Raw genomic sequence first — 22,697 nt, forward strand, 5'->3', positions numbered from 1 at the left:
AGTAAGGCCATCCTCTTCGCGCAAGTCGATCAACTGACCATACTCGGTTTTGTAAGATCAGCCACGCGAAGAACTTGCACTTCGGTGGCGCCCAGCAACACCAGATTGTTTTGTAATGTGGTGCTTTGGTGGATCCGAGGAACTGTGCCTTGTATGTCGAGGCCGTTGTAACCTACTGTTGGCGCTAAAAGTCGGCCAATGACCCTCAGCGTCGGACACACGACCCTGGAGAATCTGCTTAACTCCTGTTCGGGTGATCGCCCTGGTACGGTTCGCGCGGTGTGCCAGTCAATCTGACCTGTTGATTGACAAGGAAAGAAACGTATTAAATTCCAGGGGTTTTGATCGGCTAAATTTCCGATCTGTCTCGAAAGGCGTATCAGCGAGTCGGCCGATTTGCTATGAAGATGACCGGCTATAGATCAGCCGGTAATCACGGAGTGATTGTAAAGAAACTACTAGAGTAAACTAAACAACGCTACAAATGCAACACTTGAAACAGATCTGATCGGCTGTATAGTGATAAATAAGAATAACAGTAATAAAGCCGACAGTTCGAATCTCAAGCTGGATAACTGGTGATAAAACTAAAACAATAGATGAAGCCTATAATTCTAGTAAATATCGATAACTTGTGAATAAATCTAAACGAAACGACAGCGATGCGCCCAAAGTTAAAGCTTAGATATTACTTGATAAACGGAACTTACAGAATTGGCCGGAGATCGTGTCGATGCAGCCCTGCCAACCCGTATGAACTCGTGAACAAAGAAGTATTGGCGAAGTCGCCGACTTGAAAGTAAAGTACGATGAAAAAGTAGATTGTTTGTATTAATTGATGTGTTGTTTACAAATCTCTAAATATGGCTATTTATAGCCCGTTACAACTGATTTCCTAACCGACTAGGATCTTTCTCTAATTTTAAACGAAAACGAATATTTACAAACATAACTCGTATCGAAGTTGGTTATAATACTCCTACGGGCCAATCTTTCTCTATCTTCTTTACCTGGCCCACCTTAATCCCATATTGGCCCAATCGCTCCAGCCTTCCAATCGGCCGACCCCTACCAACTTCATTCGCCAATCGCTCGAAACACTGTAGCGCCAATCGGCCGATTCCCAACTGTACCACCAATCGGCCGATTCCCAATCGTAACCTTTTAATCCACCGCATCGGCCAATCCTTTCCTCCCTTGACGACGATCCAAAACGTGTCCAAATCTGGCGTCAATACATGCCCCCCAGTTTCGGAGTAAAACATGACTTTTACTTCGAAATTCTTTTTTAACCTCTCCTCCGAAACAAACGCGGTAAAAATCTCCTTCTGTTTCGCGATCTTCTACCTGATGATTGCAATCTTTTCAAACTGGGCGCCTGAGACAACTGCTCCTCCAAAATTCGTGTAGATGGCATGGTAAAAATCCCGCCTTTACCCCTTGTCTCGGACCGTCTTTAAATACTGGCATTCCCTGCCGCTTCTTCTCCACGAGCTTAGTAACTTCCTCCCTAGCGAATCACTTTCCATCTTCTCCCAGCGCCCTTTTGGCTTGCAATCGTATTCTCCGGCGATCCTTCTTTCGTCTGCATTCCGCTTCATCCCTCAATGGCGGCACCATCAGCAACTTCACCAGCAATGGAGACTTCGCTGGCAGCTCCATCAGCGACAGTGGTTCCATCGGCGACCCCATCAGCAATGATGAGCTTCATCCCAGAGGTAAACATCCGAAACTTTTCTCTTTTACTTTTTACCACCGATGCATCTTTTAGATTTATTCTTAGTTCTTCCCTTTTTTACCTTTTTTAGGCGGTCCGACATCAAATCATCATCCGCCTTTCCGAAGCTCCTGGTCTCATCTGCTTAGGCCCTATGGGGAACCCAGACTCGGCTGATCTGATTAATTTAGAAACCCATAGAATCCCTTTTAAGCAATCACCTATGGATTTGAGCCAGTGGTCAGACACTTTTAGATCTTGGCCGAATGAAACCCCCGGCTGGAAAGAGTGGTACCAAAGAATGGCCAACTCCAAGAGAGTTCAATGGGACAAATTAAAAATCGGCCAGTGCATCAATCTATCTTTGTCTTAGATGGAGAAGAATGGACCCTTGGTGATAGCAGCCTCCTACTTCTAGTCTGACGCGCTTAATGCGTTTCTCTTCGGGCACGGACCCATGACCCCTACTCTGGCCAATGTTCTGATGCTGACCGGCCTCAATATTTCCTCCCCTGATACACCCTTTAATTATTTGATCAAGCCGACCCATCGGCTGGAAATGAATGGAAATGGCGGGTGGAAAGGTTATAACAACAAAAACATGAGGACCGGGATGATTTTAGAAAGAGAATATGCCGCCTTCTTGATGATGTGGCTAGAGAAGCACCTTTTCTGTGGCAGAGCAGTCGGTCCCTCTTCCAACACACAAGCTCTGGCCGAAGCCCTGTCAAGAGGATCCAGCATCCCTCTAGGGAAACACCTGTTAGGATTGGCCTACCACATGATGCACCAGATCAGCATCAAACTATCAAAGGGAGAGCCGATTGGTAACCCTGGTGGCCCTTGGTGGTTCATCACCCTCTGGCTCAATTTGTACATGAGCAAGATCTCCCAGCAGCAGATAGAGACCAAGACATTCCCCAACATTGAGTTAGAGGAAAACCCCATGGTACGATGACGGTGCACCTCTTTCGGCGAAGCAGCATCAACTTTCCCCGGTTGCCAGTCCACCGCCACCCAGACAGACGAGTATTTCAGATGCTTCTACAATGGCTTTAGTGAAGAAACCACAAGTTGGTATCCATACCAGAGAACAGAACCACTCTTTGAGCTTCCCTTTTGCTATGACTCGATGTCCAACTCCTTTGACAACGATCTCACGGATGCCTTGATCAAACCAGGGATCTTACTAGCAAACTTCTTCTCCGGGAAGGATTCCCCAACTTATGAGTTTTACAACCCATCAGTTGCAGCACGGCACTTCGACCTTGGTCAGCTGCCGATTCAGGTTTACTTTGCCAATCACGCAAAATTCTGGGACGAGCTCACCAAGGGTCTCGATCACAATCAGTTGTGTAATCTAGTGCCGGACTCCAGTTCCATTGATCTAAACAATTGGATTGTGGCTCCTTTTGCTATCCAACAATTCAAACTATGGTGGGCAGAATGGAAGCAGCATCTCTTTTGTGTATCCCCTGCAACATATTGCAATGCTCTGGACCCTGACAACATCGATCCAAACGCAGCGGTACATGCTCTCTTCTCAGCCGATTTCAATATCATTTCCCTTTTTATTACAAATTTGCCACTAATTCTTATTTTCCTTTTGTAGTCCGAAAGTCGACTTCCTCCAACGCGCAGCCGGAGTGGTAGGCTGATAGAGAATCGCCACCCATACACACCATTCCCACTCATCGGCTATCATGCCCCAACCATCGAAGACATCACTACCGGCCGATCGAAACAAACACCAAAGAAAATCTCTTCAAAGAAGACGAGTCGCCGAGTGCGCGCCCGTATAGAATCGGCCGATCAGTCGGCGACGGCGTCGGCTGAATCCTTAGCTGCGCCAACTCTGCCGATTATCGAGGAAGTCGATCCCTAGGCTGCCATAGAAGCTGGAGCAGCTGCTGCATCATTATTGGTAGAAGCTGTTCAGGTAACTTCGTATACCCCACATTCTTCTAAGTAGCCTGTCGATATTAATTTCTTCCTTCTGTTAGGCCACGCAAATCGCCCCAGTGCAATCTCCGCAGCAATCAGTCACCATCCAGGTAGAGGCAAGAACGCCAGCAATCCCTCCTACTGAGGCAGAGAAAATCTGTTCAAATCAAATTTCTCAATCCTTAATCAAAATTTAACCGATTTCTGATGCAGGCTACCCTGGGCACGTCAATTGTGCCCTTTCATCGGCCATCGACCGGACGACTCGCGGAGGTATAGCAGTCATTATCTGCCATCAAACTTAATTACCTGCCTCGTACTTACAGAGCTCCATTTTTTGATCCTTTCCAGGAGGCTGGCCCGAGCACGGCGCCGATCATCGTTGAATCCTCCTCCTCCGATGAACCAGCCGTGCCAGTTCCCGAGATGAGGGTAGTACTTCCATCGGCGCAAACAGAAGAAATCCGCTTTAAGGAGGTAAGGAACCTGATACTCAAATCAGTCGATTCCCTATCACTGTTGGCTAATCCGTATTTTTATTTTTTATTCTCTTTCAGGAGCAAGATACCCCCAATAATAGTCTCTTTTCTTTTGCGGTTGCACTTTCTAATGACGAAGAGGTCGCCTCGCGCCAAGTCGCACTGAGCTCGATCCCTGATGAGGTCCGTGCCAAACTTGAGAGCATACGGACCCTCCTCCAAGACGACATCGGCCGACTAGTGGAAGACGCCTCGCCGATTCGGCAGCTTCTCGGCGAAATCAGAGGCCGAGTTCCAGAAGAGGCAGAAGAGGCTCTGGCACCCACCGCATACATTGAGTCAATGTGGATTCCAGTGTTCAGGGCCTTGCACCACATGGCTGATCACGCCAAACTAGCGACAGCCCGTGAGGAGGAAGACTCCTACAAACATCGAGCCCAAGAGGTACATCAACGAATCAGTTTCCTTGAAAGCTCTCGCCCAGATATTGTTGGTGCTATAGATCGCCTTAAACGGCGAAGGGTAGAGCTTGCTAAGGAGATGGAGCAGGTGACCAAGGCCATAGCCGTTGAAGAGAAGAGACTTCAAGACCTCCCATCTGTCATTGCCGAACTGAAGCAGGAGAGGCAAAACTTGGCTCATAAAGCAATCTGACTCCAGCGTCACATGCCAGAAGTCCCTGGATTGGCCGATGACGACCAGAGAACCTTAGACTCGGCCGATCAGGTTAGGCAGCGAGCGATTGCGGGTATTAATGCCCTCCTTGGGTGAACTGTAAAAGTACTGAATGCTCTGTAAACATTTAATGTCCTCTTGTCGCTGACGTGCGGATTCAAACTTGAACCGTCCTTTGTGACAGCCTCTTTTCCTCTCGTATTGTTTCCAACGACATTCACATTGCTCGTCCTCTTTTCCTCTAGTAGTTTGATCTCCATACCCTCAAACTACACGCCGAGATGTCTTCTTCCTCTTCTTCCTTCACCGTTAATCAGGTACGAAATCTTCTTTTGTTCCTCCGTCTGATATTTCAATCGATCTGACGCTGGGCGGCTATCTGCTACCTTTTTTCAGCTGAGGCGCCTTAGTCCCAGCCTGGAACGAGTAATCGAGGTCATGCATTCCGATGAACAGTTGTCGCAAGCGGATAGAGACCTGATCAGGGCTCATCACGAAGAACTCAAAGATCATATCCCCGCTGATGTTTTGAAGATCCTGGACCATATGGATGCCAACTGCTCCAGGCGGCCGCCAACTGAAAGGAGTCATCCACTTCCTCATCGTGTCGCCCTTGAGGATGCCACGGCGGGGACATCCCAACCACCTCTTGACAGGAGCCACCCACTTCCTCGTCAAGTCGAGGTTGAGGCCGCCATGGAGGATCTGGGGGAGAAAATCATCCGCCTCTTGATAGAATTAGGCCACACCGAAAGGGAGATTAAGAAAAAGCATGGTCAATAAATGTGTTGGTACTTTTGTTCTAAGGGCAACTTGTACCGTGTCAGTCATGTACCCTGTTGCTTGTACCGAATAATAAATTGGCCAGACTAATCGAATCTTTCGTCCTTAAGGCGATGTCATCTTTGCATTAGCTATATAAACACGAGCCAATAGGAGTTGGCCATGTTGTCTTGATGCGCACTATCGTCAGTTACACATCCACCCATATACTAGGATAGTATCTCTTCAGATATCTTTCGTTCAAGGCTCTTGTGAATTCCTCTCCTTCGATCGTTTCCAGTATATATGCGTTCCCCGGAGCACATCGGTCGATTTTATATGGCCCTTCCCAAGTGGGTGACCATTTACTGAATTTGGGATCCTTAGACCCTATCGGCAGCACCAACTTCCACACGAAATCTCCTTGGGAGAATTGTTTGACCTTGACCTTCTTGTCGTACCACCTGGCCAACCTTTTCTTGTTTTCTTCAATGCTAATCAAGGCCCTTAATCTCTGACCTGCCAAATCATCGAGCTCTCCCTTCATGAGGAGGGAATAATCATCGACCGTCAACTGATCTTGAAGTGATATGCGCCTTGACCCCGTTCTTAATTCCAAAGGCAACACTGCCTCGTGACCATATACCAATTGATAAGGAGATATTTTAGTAACCCCGTGGCGAGCCATCCTGTAAGCCCATAAAGATTCAGTTAAGGATAGGTGCCACTTCTTGGGTTGTTCTTCTATCTTCCTCTTGATCAACTTGATTATCCCCTTATTGGACGATTCGACCTGGCTGTTAGCTTCAGCATAATATGGGGAAGAATTCAACAATTTAATTCCCATATCGGCGGTGAACTCTTCGAACTCTCCTGAAGTGAAGATCATCTCTTCATCAGTCATGATAGTTTGAGGAGTACCGAACCGATAAACAATATGGTCCCTTACAAAATCGACCATAGCGGCCGATGTCACGGTCTTCAATGGGACTGCCTCCACCCACTTGGTGAAATAATTAGTGGCTACTAATATAAACTTGTGTCCCTTGCTTGATGGAGGATAAATCTGTCCGATGAGATCTATTCCCCAACCTCTGAACGGCCATGGCTTGACTATTGGGTTCATGGCCGAGGCTGGTGCACGCTGCACGTTGCCAAACTTCTGACAGTCTTGACATCCTTTATAATATTTAAAGCAATCTTCGAGTATTGTTGGCCAATAATACCTGTTGTTTTTTATCATCCACTTCATTTTGTGAGCCGATTGATGAGCCCCGCATACGCCCTTGTGAATTTCTCCCATCAGAACCTTCGCTTCTTCCGTCCCGAGGCATTTGAGCAGAACCCCATCGATCGTCCGGTAAAACAAATCATTTTCGAGTAACACATATTTCGCGGCCTGAAAACGTACTCGCCGATCCAGCTTCTTGGATGGATCTTTCAAGTAATCGGGAATCTCCTTTCGCCAATCGTCGGCCGCAAGTTCCAAAGTCATGGCGCCTTGAATCGGCCGATACCCGGACGCGTGTTGGGCAAGCCTATTGGCCTCTTCATTGTAATTTCTGGGAATATGCTCAATAATCGCAAACTTGAATTCCTTTAAAAGTTAGAGGCAATCTTTGTAGTAAATCCTCAAAACATCATCTTTGCATTCAGATCTCCCCGTTAATTAATCTACAATGAGCATGGAATCTCCAAAAATTTCCACTGCATCGGTTTTGATCTCTCTTAACAATTGAATACCTTTTAGGACGGCTTGGTATTCCGCTTGATTGTTGGTCGCGGATGACTCTATCGGCAGAGAGAAATCATAACTTGCCCCCCGAGATGATATAAGGACAATGTCGATTCCTGATACGGCCCCACACGAGGAACCATCGAAGTATAGAGTCCATGGAGCTGGTTCAACGACAGCGACTTCCGATCCGCAATGCTGAGCCACGAAATCGGCCATGACTTGACCCTTGACAGCTTTGGCCGATTCGTACCTTAGGTCAAACTCTGACAGAGCTAGAATCCACTTTCCAATCCGTCCTTTCAACATTGGCAATGATAGCATGTACTTTACTACGTCATCTTTGCATACGACTATGCACTCTGCCGATAACAGGTAGTGCCTAAGCTTGGTACATGAGAAATAAAGACACAGGCACAGCCGTTCTATCGAGGAATATCTTATTTCCGAATCCAGGAGTCTTCTATTGACATAATATATTACCCATTCTTTTCCTTCGAATTCCTGTACCAGCGCCGATCCGATGGCCCATTCATCGGCCGATAAGTATAGTCAGAAAGGCTTGTCAGCCTAGGGCGGAACTAATACAGGTGGCCAAATCAGATATTGCTTGATGTCTTCCAACGCTTTTCGCTGTTCTTCTCCCCACACGAATTCTTGATCGGGTTTCAACTTCAACAAATGAGTGAAAGCTTGAATACGCTTGGACAAGTTGGATATGAATCTTCTGATAAAGTTGACCTTGCCGATTAGGGACTGCAGCTCAGTTTTATTTTGTGGGGCTACAACCTTGTTGATGGCGGCTATGATTTTCCGGTTGACTTCTATCCCGCGCTCATGGACCATGAATCCTAGGAATTGTCCGGCCGACACACCGAATGCACACTTGTTCGGGTTCATTTTCAAACCATGCTTCCTCGTGCATTCCAACACTTCTCGCAAATCGGCCAGATGTTCCTGATGTCCTTTTGACTTGACACGATGTCATCGATGTAGATTTCCACCAGTACACCAATAAGCTTGTGAAAAATATAATTCATAGCCCGTTGATATGTAGCGCCAGCGTTCTTTAATCCAAAGGTCATTACTACCCACTCGAATAAACCGAGGTGGCCCGGACACCTGAAAGCCATCTTCGAAATATCTTCTTCAGCCATTAATATTTGATTGTACCCAGCATTACCATCCATAAAACTGATGACTTTATGTCTTGCGGCAGCATCTATCAAAACGTCGGCCGTCGGCATTAGATACCCATCCATCGGTGTAGCCTGATTTAGGTTCCTAAAGTCGATGCATACACACAACTTTCCATTTCTCTTGTACACTGGCACAATATTAGAAATCCACTCGGCATAACGGCACTGCCGAATTAATCTCGCTTCAATCAATCTTGTAATCTCGGCCTTTATATCAGGTAGAATTTTAGGGTTGCATCGTCGTGCAGGCTGCTGATACGGCCGATACCTTGGTTTTATAGGCAACTGGTGTTCGACAATGGACCAGTCTAGACCAGGCACCTCATGGTATTCCCAAGCAAAACAATCTTTAAATTCTTTTAATAAACTTGTCAATTTACATTTGTACTCAGGATCCAGGCTAGCACTAATATACGTCGGCCTTGGTTTGCTGCCATCGCCTATATCCACCATCTCTAATGAATCGGCCAACATAAACCTGTGCCCAAGCTTCCCGTCTTCTTGGACGAACTGATCCATCTAATCTGAATCTTTAGAGCTGACTGCTCGGATCAGCTGATCTTCATCACCTTTGCCCAATTTTCGGAACATAGCATATGGCATGATATTGACTGCGGCGCCTCTATCCACCAGTAGCCTAGTGACAGGTCATCCGTTGACGTGTCCTTTGAGGAACAGAGCTTTGAGATGTTGTCGTTTTTCATCCTCCGGCTTCTCAAAAGTGGCTGTCATTGGCTCCAAAGCCAATTGCGCCATCTGCTCCTCCATCCTTGTTGTGTCGTCCTGATCGGTGGGAACCATAAACTCCATCGGCAAGATGAACACCATGCTGACATCAGATGTCGATTCCTGATTGTCGTCTTCCTCATTGTTGTTTTCTTTTGGGGCGCCAGACTCGAGACCTGTCATCTTTCTTATCCACCATCTGCCTCTGCTCTTCTTCTTGTTGTTCCCATTGACGTAGACGTTGGATCCTTCATTTTTGGGATTTGGTCAATCCATCAAGGCACCACCTGGGGTTCATTGGTTTGGCCGGCGGTTTGGCACGCTCCTAGTCTGGTTCTCATCCTAGGGGGTTTTCATTTGACACCCTAGCATCGGCCATCTCTTCTAGCCGATCATGTGCGCTGGCTCTGCCCCCCAGTCGCTTGTGCTGGTCAATCCTGCCCACGGCCGATCATACTGTTCAAGCCTGCCCCTTGGCCGATCATACCGATCAACTCTGCCCCCCAGCCGACGCACTGAGATCAATCTGGGCAAATTACCCGCTACCCGCTACCCGAACCCAAACTACCCAGACCCGGACCCGAACAACCCGAACACGCACTGCTCGATGTTTAGTTCGGATAGTGACTCATATTACCCGATTTTAATTTGGATAATTCGGGTAAATGTACCCGGTACCCGAACTATCCAAAACTCCAAACAATCAAACATCCCCCGGCGCCCCGGCCCGGCCCAACAGGCAAGGCAACAGTGGCAGGCCGCAGCCCGCAGGCGCAAGCGCAACTGCTCAATCGGTCAATCCAGCGATCCAGGCATCCAGCGGTCTAGCGGCTCCACCGCTCCAGCCGATCCTCAATTCCTCATTCCGCCGCAGTGCCGCTCCAGTTCTCCACCTCCACGACTCGTCGACTCATCCAAAACCTAGCCGCCACTCGCCGTCTCGGCCACTCCTGCCGTCCGCCACTTCGCATCTCCGCCGCTAAGGCGCCAGGTCGCCAGGCCGAAGCCTTGTTGGAGTCGGAGCGCCGGAGGCCGGAGTGACGGAGCCCGGAGGGCGGAGGCTGGAGGCCTGGAGCACCGGAGCCCGGAGGGTGGAGGCGGAAGCACCGGACTACCAGAGGCCGAAGCGGCGAAGGGGTGCGGGCGAAGCTGCGAAGGCCGAAGGGGCGTCGACGGTTGACGCTCGACGGTGTGACGCGGACTCTCGGAGCGACCTCATCAACGCCGGCAGCCCAGCACTCTGTCCCCGCGTGTCGACCTCATCACCTCGTCGGAGACTGGAGAGGGACACTGGCGCCCGGCTACTTGAAGAGTGAAGGACGGCTGCCACATCAGAATCCTCGTGCAATGTATGTATCCGGTATCCCCTCAGATGATCTATGAATCTTTCATTTGTGGGCTGTGGCTCTGTGAATCTGTGATTTAGTTTGATACTTAAATACTTTTCCTTGTGATGCTGTCGAATGTCGTTCTAACAGATGTTACAGATGCATGTTTGTAATACAAATTATTAAATTAACTTAGACAAGTTGCATGTTCTGGTGAGTGGTGAACGAGCATATACTATTTTTCTTTATCAGTTTATCCCCTGTAAATTTAAAGAACCAAGTCTGCTTAGCTTATTAAAAATATGAGGGGCTCTCTTTTCGACTCATAAGTAAAAGTAGTAATGAACTAATGATAGTGGTTGTGAACTAATATTGCCAATTTCATTAATTCAATGAAAGAAAGTAAGAAACTAGGCACCTGATGATAATGCTACTTTTTTGTGAGGCACCATTTCATCCTCATTTATTCATTTTCATTGCAAGATGGACCCATTGCTGCAAGTGCAAGATGGACCTCATTTTTGTGCTCTTTTTATTTCTATAGATGCCTGAACCAGAGGATAATATGGATTCAGTGGGCATTGGCATTCAATTTGACAGTTAGGAGGCTCAGGCAATGGTAATGGTGCCAATGTCAGTAGATGAACAACCATCACTTGAGACTCAGGAGCAAGGCAAAACTGAAGGAACTAAAAAAGTGGTCATTGATGTGGATGAGAAGGAAACTGAAAAAACTCAGAGAAAGGAGTTGGCATCAAGGTCTGAGATGTGGTAATATTTTATCAAGATCAAGGATGACAAAGGAATTTTGAAGGCTGGAAGGTGCAAATATTGCCATCGTGAGATCAAGGCTGACACAAGGGGACATGGAACATCTGCATTGAAGAAACACTTTGGTACATGCAAACGCAATCCTCATGTTTTCAACAAGGACCCAAAGCAAGGCACCTTTCAAGCATGTCGGGGGGAAGCACCGGCCACTTGGAGGTTTGATCAAGAAGCACTTAGAGAAGCCTTTGCTGAGATGGTAATAGAAGATGAGCAACACTTTTGTTTTGGTGAGAAGGCTGGCTTTAGGAAATTTATGTCCAAAGCATGTCCTCGATTCCAATTACCATCTAGAAGAACTTGCACAAGGGATATTGTACAACATTACTTTGAAGAGAAAGCAAAACTGCAGAAGTTCTTCAAAGATTCTTGTCAGAGAGTGTGCCTCACAACAGATTGTAGGACTTCTCAGGTTCAAGATGGATATATGACTGTTACAGCAACTTTCATTAATGAAAACTGGAATCTGCATAAGAAAGTGATTAGTTTTTTTATGGTAAAGGGTCATAAGGGGGAGGATATTGGGAAGAACTTGACGAGATGCTTAGCTGATTAGGGTTTGGATAGAGTAATGACTGTAACAGTGGATAATGCAAGTGCCAATGACTGTGGTGTTGATTACTTGAGGAGGCAGATGCAGAAAACCAACATTGCCAAGGGCAAGTTTTTGCATATGAGGTGTGTAGCCCACATTGTGAATCTTATTGTAAAAGATGGATTGCAAGAAGTGGATCTCTCTATTAAACGTGTTAGGGCTGCTGTTAGATATATTAAAAATGGAACTTCAAGATTGGTCAAGTTTAAAGAAATTGCTGAGGAAGAGAAAGTGGACAGCAAAGCTTTTCTCAAACTTGATGTTCCAACAAGATGGAATTCCACATATTTGATGTTGAAGGCTGCAATTGTGTATGAGAAAGTGTTCTTAAAGTTAGCTGAAGATGACACTAATTATGCTATTGATCTGTCTGAAGAAAGGGATGGTTTTGGGCATCCTGATGAAGATGATTGGGATAATGCAAAGAAGATGGCACAATTTCTACATCATTTCCATGACCTTACTGTTCGTATCTCTTCTTCTCTCCAAGTCACTTGCAACACTTTCTTTCATGAGATTGGAGAAGTCCATCTGTTGATTCAGGAATGGCTGAACAATGAAGATAATTTACAAGTATCAATGGGGATGAGAATGAAAGAGAAAATTGATAAATACTGGGGACTTTGGCACACCAACAGCAAGGACAATGACAGGCAGCAACAAGAGCAAGATAGGGATAAAGGACGGAGCAAGGGCAGGGGGAAGGAGAAGGATAGGGAGAACATCAATTTATTAGTATTTGTGGCAGCATTCCTTGATCCAAGGTACAAGTTATCTTTGTACACAAAGATTAGCGTTGAAGAGATATTTGGTGAAGAAAGATGTCAATTGGTTTGGGCAGCAATAAATACTTGTGTGAGAGAGCTGTTCGAAGAATACAGGAACATGTATGCTCCTCCAAGTGAAGAAACAACTCAAGTAATTGATGCTAATCAATCTAAGGGAGGTGCAGGAGGAATGCTTAAAGAAAAAATTGCCAAGAGGATGAAACTGAGCAATTGTTCTACCAGCACCAATAAATCTGAACTTGAGAAATATCTTGCTGAAGAAACTGAAGACACAGAAAAGAAAATGGACATTCTTAGTTGGTGGAAAGTCAATTCAAATAGGTTTCCAGTTTTGAGTCACATGGCACGTGATGTGCTTGCTATACCCATCACAACAGTAGCGTCAGAGTCCGCTTTTAGCACGGGTGGACGTATCTTGGATGACTTCCGTACCTCTCTTACTCCATTCATGCTAGAGGCTTTAGTATGTACGCAGGATTGGCTTCGAAGGCCTACTATTGACATGAGGGAGAGTACGGAGGAATTGGCCATTATAGAAAAAGGAACCATATAATCATAATTCCTGCTAGAGGCTTTAGTATGCATTTGTGTATTTACTGTATGTAATATGAAATTTCTAACTGTGTGTTGTACTGCTGTGCAATTGTCAATTTACAGAGTGGATAGAAGAATTTGGCGGCAAAGGGAAAAAGCTTGAGCAGCCTTCTGTTGGCACATGCACATCCAAGTCACAAACACCAAGCAGTAACAATCAGACCTCGACTACCTGATGTACTGTGTTTCACTATTTTTTTTGTGGTTTGAACTTCTGTTCTTGTGTGATGCATTGGCCGTTGGCAAGCAGCAGGCTTGAAGCCTTGAAGTCTTCAACTGTGTGACCTTGTCTTTGTGAGTTGTGACTGACTGACTGTTCAATGCTGCTGACTGTGTTGTGTACTTGTGTCATACTGTCATGTGTGACTGTATGTCTGTATCGTCATCCCGGATTCGTGGTTTGCCTTGAACTGTGTCTTACTGTCTTTGTTCTTGTGTGGTGTGTTGGCAGGTAGCGCCGTAGCGGGTTAAAACTTGAACTTATCATTTATTCTGTGATTCTGTCCAGTTCAAATTTTGTGATGTTTGCTGACTTGCTGTGTGTGATTTTATACTTTCGGGTATATTGGGTATACCCGAACCCGAACCCAAAATTGCGGGTACCCGAAAACGCGGGCACTATTTTTTTTGAGCTGTTATCGGGTAATACTGTTCATTACCCGAATTTACCAAAACCCGAACTACCCAACCCGAATTATTCGGGTAACCCGAACGCCCAGGGCTGCACTGAGATGCGCCGATCCTTTTGTTCACGCCAGTCTCTGCTGATTGGCTCTGATCCTCTGTCTCTGGAGCATGACCTCTTGAATGGGCGATTGTCGTGATATGGACCGCTGCATTCAGGGCAATTATCGGCTGATGGTAATATGAGGTTATTTTCCCAGCAGTGGATGAAGAACGGGCATCGCCAGTGGTCTTCGTGTCGGCGCACCATCTCTTCGCGGCGTCTCGAACTTTGCTGTTGCCGCTGATATTTGTTGAGTAAGAATTGGGAGGTGATAGGTCTACACGTTCTCTCCGATCCTTTGCCCTCGTCTTCGACCCGTCTTTTCCCTTTGACATCTTCAACCGTAGCCTGATTTCTAGGGTCCACGGCGCCGTTTCTCTTAGCCGATTCCGACGTCAGCACCTTGGTTTGAAGTGCATTTCTTCCCGTGTCAACCATGTTAGTAGGGAAAGGATGCTGATCAATCTTCATCAGCTTTACTAGCTTCGCCGGGACTTTGAATTTGACTCTTCCTTGCTCAATGGCCGACTATATCTGCTGACGAAAGATTTTGCACTCGTTTGTGTCATGAGATGTGGCATTGTGTCACTTGCAATATTTCATCTTTTTGAGCTGCTCGGCCGATGGAATGGTGTGGTAAGGTGAGAGCTTGATCTGCCCCTCTTGGAGAAGTAAGTCAAAGATTTTGTCAGCCTTTGACGTGTCAAAACCGAACGCTTCCGATTCTTTCTTCCTAAACGGGCATGATATCAGCTTTTTCCCTTTTACCCATTCTGCTAGGCGGATTTCCGCTTCCTCTTTAGACTCAGATCCTTCAAAGTATGCCACCTTCTTTTGAAAATTCCTCTGCTGGTTGAAAGGGCGTACTTCTTGACCGGCCAATCGGTGGACAATTTGACTCAAGCTATCAAACTCCTAGGAGGCGTACTTCTCTTTGATGTGTGGCAGGAGACCTTGGACGGCGATATCGACCAGCTGCGCGTCGGTCAGGACTAGGGTGTAGCATTTGTTTCTGACCTCTCTAAACCTCTGCATGTAATTGGTCACTGGCTCGTCGCTCCTCTACTTGAGGCTGGTCAAATCTGAGAGCTTCATCTCCTGGACTCCCGTGTAGAAGTATTTGTGGAATTGCTTATCCAGATCGGCCCAAGTAACGATGGAATTGGGCGGTAGCGTAGTGAACCACTGGAAAGCCAACCCGGACAGGGATGACGAGAACAGACATACCCGCAGAGCATCTTGTGCGGCGGCCTCTCCGCACTGGATGATGAATCTATTTACATGCTCCACAGTTGAGGTGTCATCCAGCCTCGAAAACTTGGTGAAGTCAGGAACTTTGTACCGATGGGGAAACGGCAATAGATCGTAGGCAGCTGGGCATGGCGTCTTGTACGTGTAGGTTTGTACCTTCGGCTTCAACCCAAATTGATCTTGAATCACCTCCGCTATCCTTGTTGTCCAATCCACTTGCTGCTGATGAATAGCTGGTTGAGGGATCGGCACATGTTGATGGATCGGCGGTGGGATGGTCGGGTGATGGATCAAAGCGTGTGGCGGATTTTGTGGAAGCGTGGCTGGCTGAATAGTTGACAGTTGGTGGCATAGCAAATCTGTCATCCCATCGTACAACATCATCGGTGCCGCGCTTCTGAATGTTTCCGCGGTGTCTGCTCTCCTGCCGATTTCTGATGAGCCCGGTTGATATTGTGAGGCCGTCGGTCAGATAGCCGATTGGAATGGTGCCTGGATCGGAGAGCTTTCGTAACCGGTTGATTGGTCCAAACCAGCCGCCGTCACTGGTGCCCCCCACGGCACTAAGTTTGAGGGTAGTGATTGCATGGGGGAAACCTGGGTAGGCTGGGGCGGCGCTTGCGACTGAAAGCGTGGCACACCGTTGTATTCTGGAGGCTTTGAAGTGCTGTATCCTCCATGTTGCGTTGGTATTGGCTGAGGAGCCGAGTGAGATGTGCTTGGTAAGCTTCTGACTGGAGCTACAATGGGTGGGGCGTACGCTGGCCTCTGATACCCCTGAGCTACTCCGCTGACCAGGGAACTGATGACGGCGTTGTATACCGTGTTGGTCATCACTGAAGAATGGTCGATGAAAGCCTGGTAGATGGACTGTTGAATCATATCGGACATCTTGCCCGAGTCCTCAGTGACGGTGATCTGGCGGGGAGTTGGGAGAGGAGCCTGTTTGACGGTTTCCCTGCTTCTGGTACGACTGAAAGATTGCAGGCATGTCTTCCTGTATTCTTCTAGGTCCCTTGCCAATTCTTCTTTCTGGTCGTCCTTGAGATCTGCTTCCGTAATCTCGATGACGTTGTCTTCGGAGATTTTGGCGGCTTTTGACATGTTGGCTGTTGAAGTGGTCCCACTGGGTGTGCCAAAAGTGTGTTGGCGCTAAAAGTCGGCCGATGACCTTCAACGTCGGACACACGACCCGGGAGAATCTGCTTAACTCCTGTTTGGGTGATCACCCTGGTACGGTTCACGCGGCGTGCCAGTCAATCTGACTTGTTGATTGACAAGGAAAGAAACGTATTAAATTCCAGGGGTTTCGATCGGCTAAATTTCCGATCTGTCTCGAAAGGCGTATCAACGAATCGGCCGATTTGCTATGAAGATGATCGTCTATAGATCAGCACGGAGCGATTGTAAAGAAACTACTAGAGTAAACTAAATAACGCTACAAATGCAACACTTGAAACAGATCTGATCGGCTGTATAGTGATAAATAAGAATAACAATAATAAAGCCGACAGTTCGAATCTCAAGCTGGATAACTGGTGATAAAACTAAAATAATAGACGAAGCCTATAATTCTAGTAAATATCGATAACTTGTGAATAAATCTAAACAAAATGACAGTGATGCGCCCAAAGTTAAAGCTTAGATATTACTCGATAAACGGAACTTACAGAATTGGCCAGAGATCGTGTCGATGCAGCCCTGCCAACCCGTACGAACTCATGAAAAAAGAAGTATTGGCGAAGTCGCCAACTTGAAAGTAAAGTACGATGAAAAAGTAGATTGTTTGTATTGATTGATGTGTTGTTTACAAATCTCTAAAGATGGCTATTTATAGCCCATTACAACTAATTTCCTAACTGACTAGGATCTATCTCTAATTTTAAAGGAAAACGAATATTTACAAACATAACTCGTATCGGAGTTGGTTATCATACTCCTATGGGCCAATCTTTCTCTATCTTCTTTTCCTAGCCCACCTTAAGCCCATATTGGCCCAATCGCTCCAGCCTTTCAATCGGCCGACCCCTCCAACTCCATTCGCCAATCGCTCGAAACACTGTAGCACCAATCGGCCGATTCCCAACTGTAGCACCAATCGGCCGATTCCCAATCGTAACCTTTTAATCTACCGCATCGGCCAATCCTTTCCTCTCTTGACGCCGATCCAAAATGTGTCAAAATCTAGCGTCAACACCTACATTGACTAGGTCTACAAGTGTCAACCCATAATTGTCATCTGTAGCGCCATTCGGGTGTTTGACCCATTGGGACCAAAAGGCGGGGATCCAGATATTCTCTCTATAGTCAAGTTCCCATATTTCCTCTATGAAACCATAGTAAGTTATGTTCTGTTTGGATGTATTAATCACCTTTATGCAACCACCATTGTTTTGGTACACCATGCTTTTGTTGTCCTTTGCGGCGATATAAAATGTGTATCCATTAATTTCATATGCTTGCCATGAGGTGACATTGCTTCATGGTCCAGATGCTAACTTGGTCAATGTTACTTCATCTGTGGAATTTCCTTCAAATAGCTGCTCATGGTCCTTCAACCATGATGGGAAACGACGCTTTTGCTCTTTGATGATCCAATCCTCCGAGCGACAATTACTTTGTCTACGGACCTTATTCAGGTGTTGCTCGATGAAGGGCTCCACTATTGTGAGCTGTTGTAGAATGCTTGAATGCGCTTTCTCCAATTGTTGGTTGTCCTTGTCTATGAATCTTTTCATTCCAATGGTACCTCTCTGGACAATCTACCCTCATATCGAGATTCTGGTAAACCAATTGCTTGCTTATCTTTTATGTAATCTATGCAGCAATCAACACTCTCTTCTGCATGGCAGCTCTCGATCATGCTGCCCTCTAGAAAGGCCTTGTTTTTGATGTATCCACTAAGAGTCGATATGAAGCATTCGTATGTCCACATCTGATGGAAGTACATAGGCCCTAGTTCAATTATTTGCTAGACCATGTGGACCATGAGATGTTCCATGATATTGAAAAAGAATGGAGGGAAGCACATCTTGACACAAACAGTTGAAACCTAGCCATCTCAACACAATCGATCACTTTCAGCAAAATCACGTTGAAGAAGTAACACATCTGTATGATAACCATCTTTACAAATACTGGTTTGATAGCCCAGATCACAATAGCGAGAAAAACTGTGATCATCAAATGGCAATCATGAGAGTTATAGCCAGCAAGCGTCATGTCCTTCAATGAGACTAGTGACTGGATGTTTGATGAGAATCCGATCGGCACTTTCAACCCATGCAAGCACTTGCACATAGCCAATACCTCATCTGGTGTTAAGTTGTAGCTAGCTGGGGGAAGGTAATGCTTACCATTAGGAAGTTCTTGCGGGTGGAGCTCTAGCCTGATTTAAAAGTCAACCAGATCCTTAGGAGATTTTAGTCCATCCTTTGCCTTGCCTGATAAGCACAAGAATCCGATGGTGCTATCGAACATATTCTTCTGAAGATGCATCCCATCAATGGCATGGCGCACCGCCAGCTCTCGCCAGTATGGCAAATACTTAAAGAAGATAGACTTCTTCCTAAATGGCTGTTGGAGGTATGCCCTAGAGGCAATCATAGAGATGATGATATTCCATTTGTATTCATGATTTGTATGTTGTGTTCATTGAATATCCATTGAAGGCTACTTGAATTGATTTGCAATTATGTGAATTGTATGTGAAACTCTTTACTTGTATGGTTATTCTAAAGTTGTCCCTAGTCGGAGTTCATGTGAGGACACACATGAATATTAGACTAGCACATGTATTAGTTGATGACTATGTTTCACAAGTCATGGACATGGAGATGTTGAACTAATAATGTGGACACATGTGGAGACATGTGCTAGGACTGACCCAACACGAGAAGTAGTTCTCTCTTTAAACAACATATACGCTTTGTCCTTGGACCTGAGACTGTCGCATGTTTTCTAGATGTGGATCGACCTACTTAGGGGCTATCAAACGCTACGCCGTAACAGGGTAGTTATAAAGGTAGCTTTCGGGTTTGTCAAGAAGCATGCTATGAGACATGGTCAGTCAAGATGGGATTTGCCCCTCTCTGATTGAGAGTGATATCTCTGGGCCCCTCGAGTGATCGGATCCGAAAATGCATGGCCATGCTACGTACGGTTAAGAGTTAACCTACAAAGGGATTCCGAATCACAGGATCGAGAAAGAGCGGTCGGCTTGAAGCTAGACCAAATATCGTGAGGCAAAGGGAATAGCATGTATATTATGTTGTGATGGTTCGTCTGATATGATCTTTGTATGCGTATAGGAGTTGGCACGTCTTGCTAGAGGCCGCTACCGACTATTGGGCCGAGTAGGAGTACTCGGGCCATGTCTATACGTATCCGAACCCATAGGGTCACACACTTAAGGGGCTGGAAGCCCAATTCGGATCTGATCCGAGTTGGATTAGGTTTAGGAGTACTAATGGGCCTCGGATCCAAAGGCCCATCAGGAACCTCTATAAATAGAGGGGTGGGGGTGCCCTAGGGTTTACACCTTTTGGCGAAACACACCTGCCGCGCCTCCCACGCCCTCGCCTGTTGCAACTCGCGGATCTAGCAGTCCGGCTTGCGACGCTTCCTCCCTGCACGTGTGGATACCTTGGAGGTGTTGCGCCTGCAGCAGTTGGACGAGCCGCCGACGAGCCGCCGACGAGCCACGACGAGACGACGACGAGCCGCGATACCGGAGGCGATCTTGCTGTGCACGTGGACGAGCTGCTGAGGAGCTACTGGACGTGATCGACTACGTACAACTACGTTGATCGACTACATACGACTACGTGATCGTCTTCACTGCATCGACGCATATCTACATCTTCCGCACCAGTAGTGCATCGAGTGGTAATCCCGTGATCCTTATACAGCAGTTCTTCCTGGTTATACGCGGTAGAATTTTTGAATTGCGCTAGTGTAGCCTACCTCGTATCCCAACAGTGGTATCAAGAGCCGTAGCTTCTTAGTTTTGGATTCGGGATGTGTGCATATGGAGATATGCGAGTTTTCTGTTTGATCTATGTCCTGGTTTCGTGTCCTTGCTGCAATGGTAGTGTAACGACATACTCCTACCGGTCGGTTTCCGCCATCGGAGTTAAGTGATACACGTAAATCCAGTTGCAGTGAGCAAAGATCAATATGATTAGTCGGATCGAGATCCAGGGTCATACGCCAGGCGCATTAGATGTGCAATAGTAGATGGGATCTACTGCCGGGGTCGGGATTTTGCCGTAGACGTATGCTTCGGTAAATCAGCCGTAACTTTTCGGTACGATCTCGGATCGGGGCGAATTTTATACGAAAATTGATCTACAGAAAAAGTTACACGTGAATTTCAACCGCTTTGCCGTTTTCGGCGAAATTAGATTTCCCAAATTCGGCTTGGAAGATGGAGTTTCGGGCCTCCGAAGTTTGGAACGTTAGGACGCCTAACTCTCTTTTGCAGGATGTATGTATATATCTTGTGATCAGTATGGCCCCCTTGTGTATGTGATGCATGTGTGTAACTCATTCGTGACCTACGTGTCGCGTGTACGGCAACACGGCAGGAGCCATATGTGTTTTCACTTTATTGTATTTAATGGTCTGCGTACCAATCTGTGATGATCCAAGCAACTATGTAATCTTCATTACTAGATTCTTTACTAGCTATTAGGCGTAATAGGATGCTCTAGTTCTTGGAGGACTCATCACCAGGAGGATGGCGCACATGGAACATGGAGATGGAGATCACCATGGTGAACAGGTTCTATGGAGATGGAGATCACCATATGAAAACGGGCCATACTGTGTCACAACTGTGTGAATGCTATTTTGTTTATGTTTTACTTTCTGCATGCTGTGATGTTAGAAGTAGAACGATCCCTCGCAAATTTTAAGTTAGTATGCCCTCCCAACTAAAACTTGCACCGTCCCATGTCTTGTACAATTAGTGGTGGGTCTATGAAATTAGGGTGCCACTAGTTTTCCTTGACTAGACGGGTTTGTGTCGGACACTTACACGCATAAGGGTTGGTTTGCTTAACAAGGTTATCTTAACGGTTAAGGACCTTGGGGCATAAAGGTTGGGCGCCGAGACATAGTGATGTCACCCAACAACAGGAGTCATATGTGATATGATTAGCAAAAGTTGCTTACCGATCTACCTCGTTTGCTAGCGGTGATGCTAAAGCTCACTAGTGGACTTGTTAGTTGTGGATCCTGAATCACTAAGTTTCAATAGAGGGATATTGATTTTAGTGGGAGTAGATTCTGTTAAAATAGTTTAATGTAATTTGCTCTATCATGGATACGTTTATCTTAGTGTATTTTGCATTACTTTTGTTGTAGATTAAATGGCACCTAGCAACACCACCGCATCGTTTGCTTTGCGTTCGGTCCTTGAGAAGGACAAGTTGAATGGAACAAACTACTCGGATTGGATCCGTAACCTGAGAATTGTTCTCAGGGCTGAGAAAAAGGAAGATGTTCTAGACAACCCACTACCAGAAGAACCTGCTGATGATGCACCCGCTGCTGCTAAGAATGCTTACAAGAAAGCATGTGATGCTAACCTCGAAGTAAGCTGCCTTATGCTTGCTTGCATGGAACCCGAGCTACAGATGCAGTTCGAAACAAACCATGAGGCGCACGATATGATCGTGGCGCTTAGAGACATGTTCCAAACACAGGCCAGGACTGAAAGGTTCAATGTGTCTAAGGCCTTTGTTGAGAGCAAGCTAGCAGAAGGCGCAGCAGTAGGACCACACGTAATCAAGATGGTTGGTTACACTCAACGGTTGGAGAAGCTGGGCTTCCCACTTGGCCAAGAGTTGGCCACTGATTTCATTCTTTCGTCTCTTCCGCCTAGCTATGGGAACTTCATCTCGAACTACCATATGCATGGGACGGAGAAGGGTCTGAATGAGCTGTGTGGTATGCTCAAGACAGCAGAGGCTGACATCAAGAAAAGCGCTAGTACCAGCCATGTGATGGCGATACAGAACAAGCCCATCTTTAAGAAGAAGGGCAATTCTTGGAAGAAGAAGGGCAAGGCTGGAACGTCCAAGCCAAACCCACCGCCCAAGGTTAAAGCTGGACCTGGACCTGCTCCAGACAAAGAGTGCTTTTACTGTCATGAACTTGGTCACTGGAAGAGAAACTGCAAGCAGTACCTAGCTTCGTTGAAGAATGGCGGAAGTAAGAGTACTTCTACCTCAGGTACGCTTGTTGTTAATGTTATAGACAACATATTTCTCGCTGATACAGTTATTAATTCTTGGGTATTTGATACCGGATCGGTTGCTCATATTTGCAATTCGATGCAGGGA

At 46.3% G+C, this 22,697-nt stretch overlaps 1 protein-coding gene across 1 annotated transcript; it reads left to right on the forward strand.

The window, feature by feature from the left end:
• Nucleotides 1-11,964: 11,964 nt before the first annotated feature.
• LOC117853593 (zinc finger BED domain-containing protein RICESLEEPER 2-like) lies at nucleotides 11,965-13,833 on the forward strand. The gene is made up of 2 exons (XM_034735911.1): nucleotides 11,965-13,083; nucleotides 13,822-13,833. Exons 1-2 carry the CDS (start codon nucleotides 11,965-11,967, stop codon nucleotides 13,831-13,833), a joined length of 1,131 nt encoding a protein of 376 aa, XP_034591802.1.
• Nucleotides 13,834-22,697: the final 8,864 nt, after the last annotated feature.

The sequence above is a fragment of the Setaria viridis genome, chromosome 4, assembly GCF_005286985.2.
Source record: "Setaria viridis chromosome 4, Setaria_viridis_v4.0, whole genome shotgun sequence".
Lineage (NCBI taxonomy): Eukaryota > Viridiplantae > Streptophyta > Magnoliopsida > Poales > Poaceae > Setaria > Setaria viridis.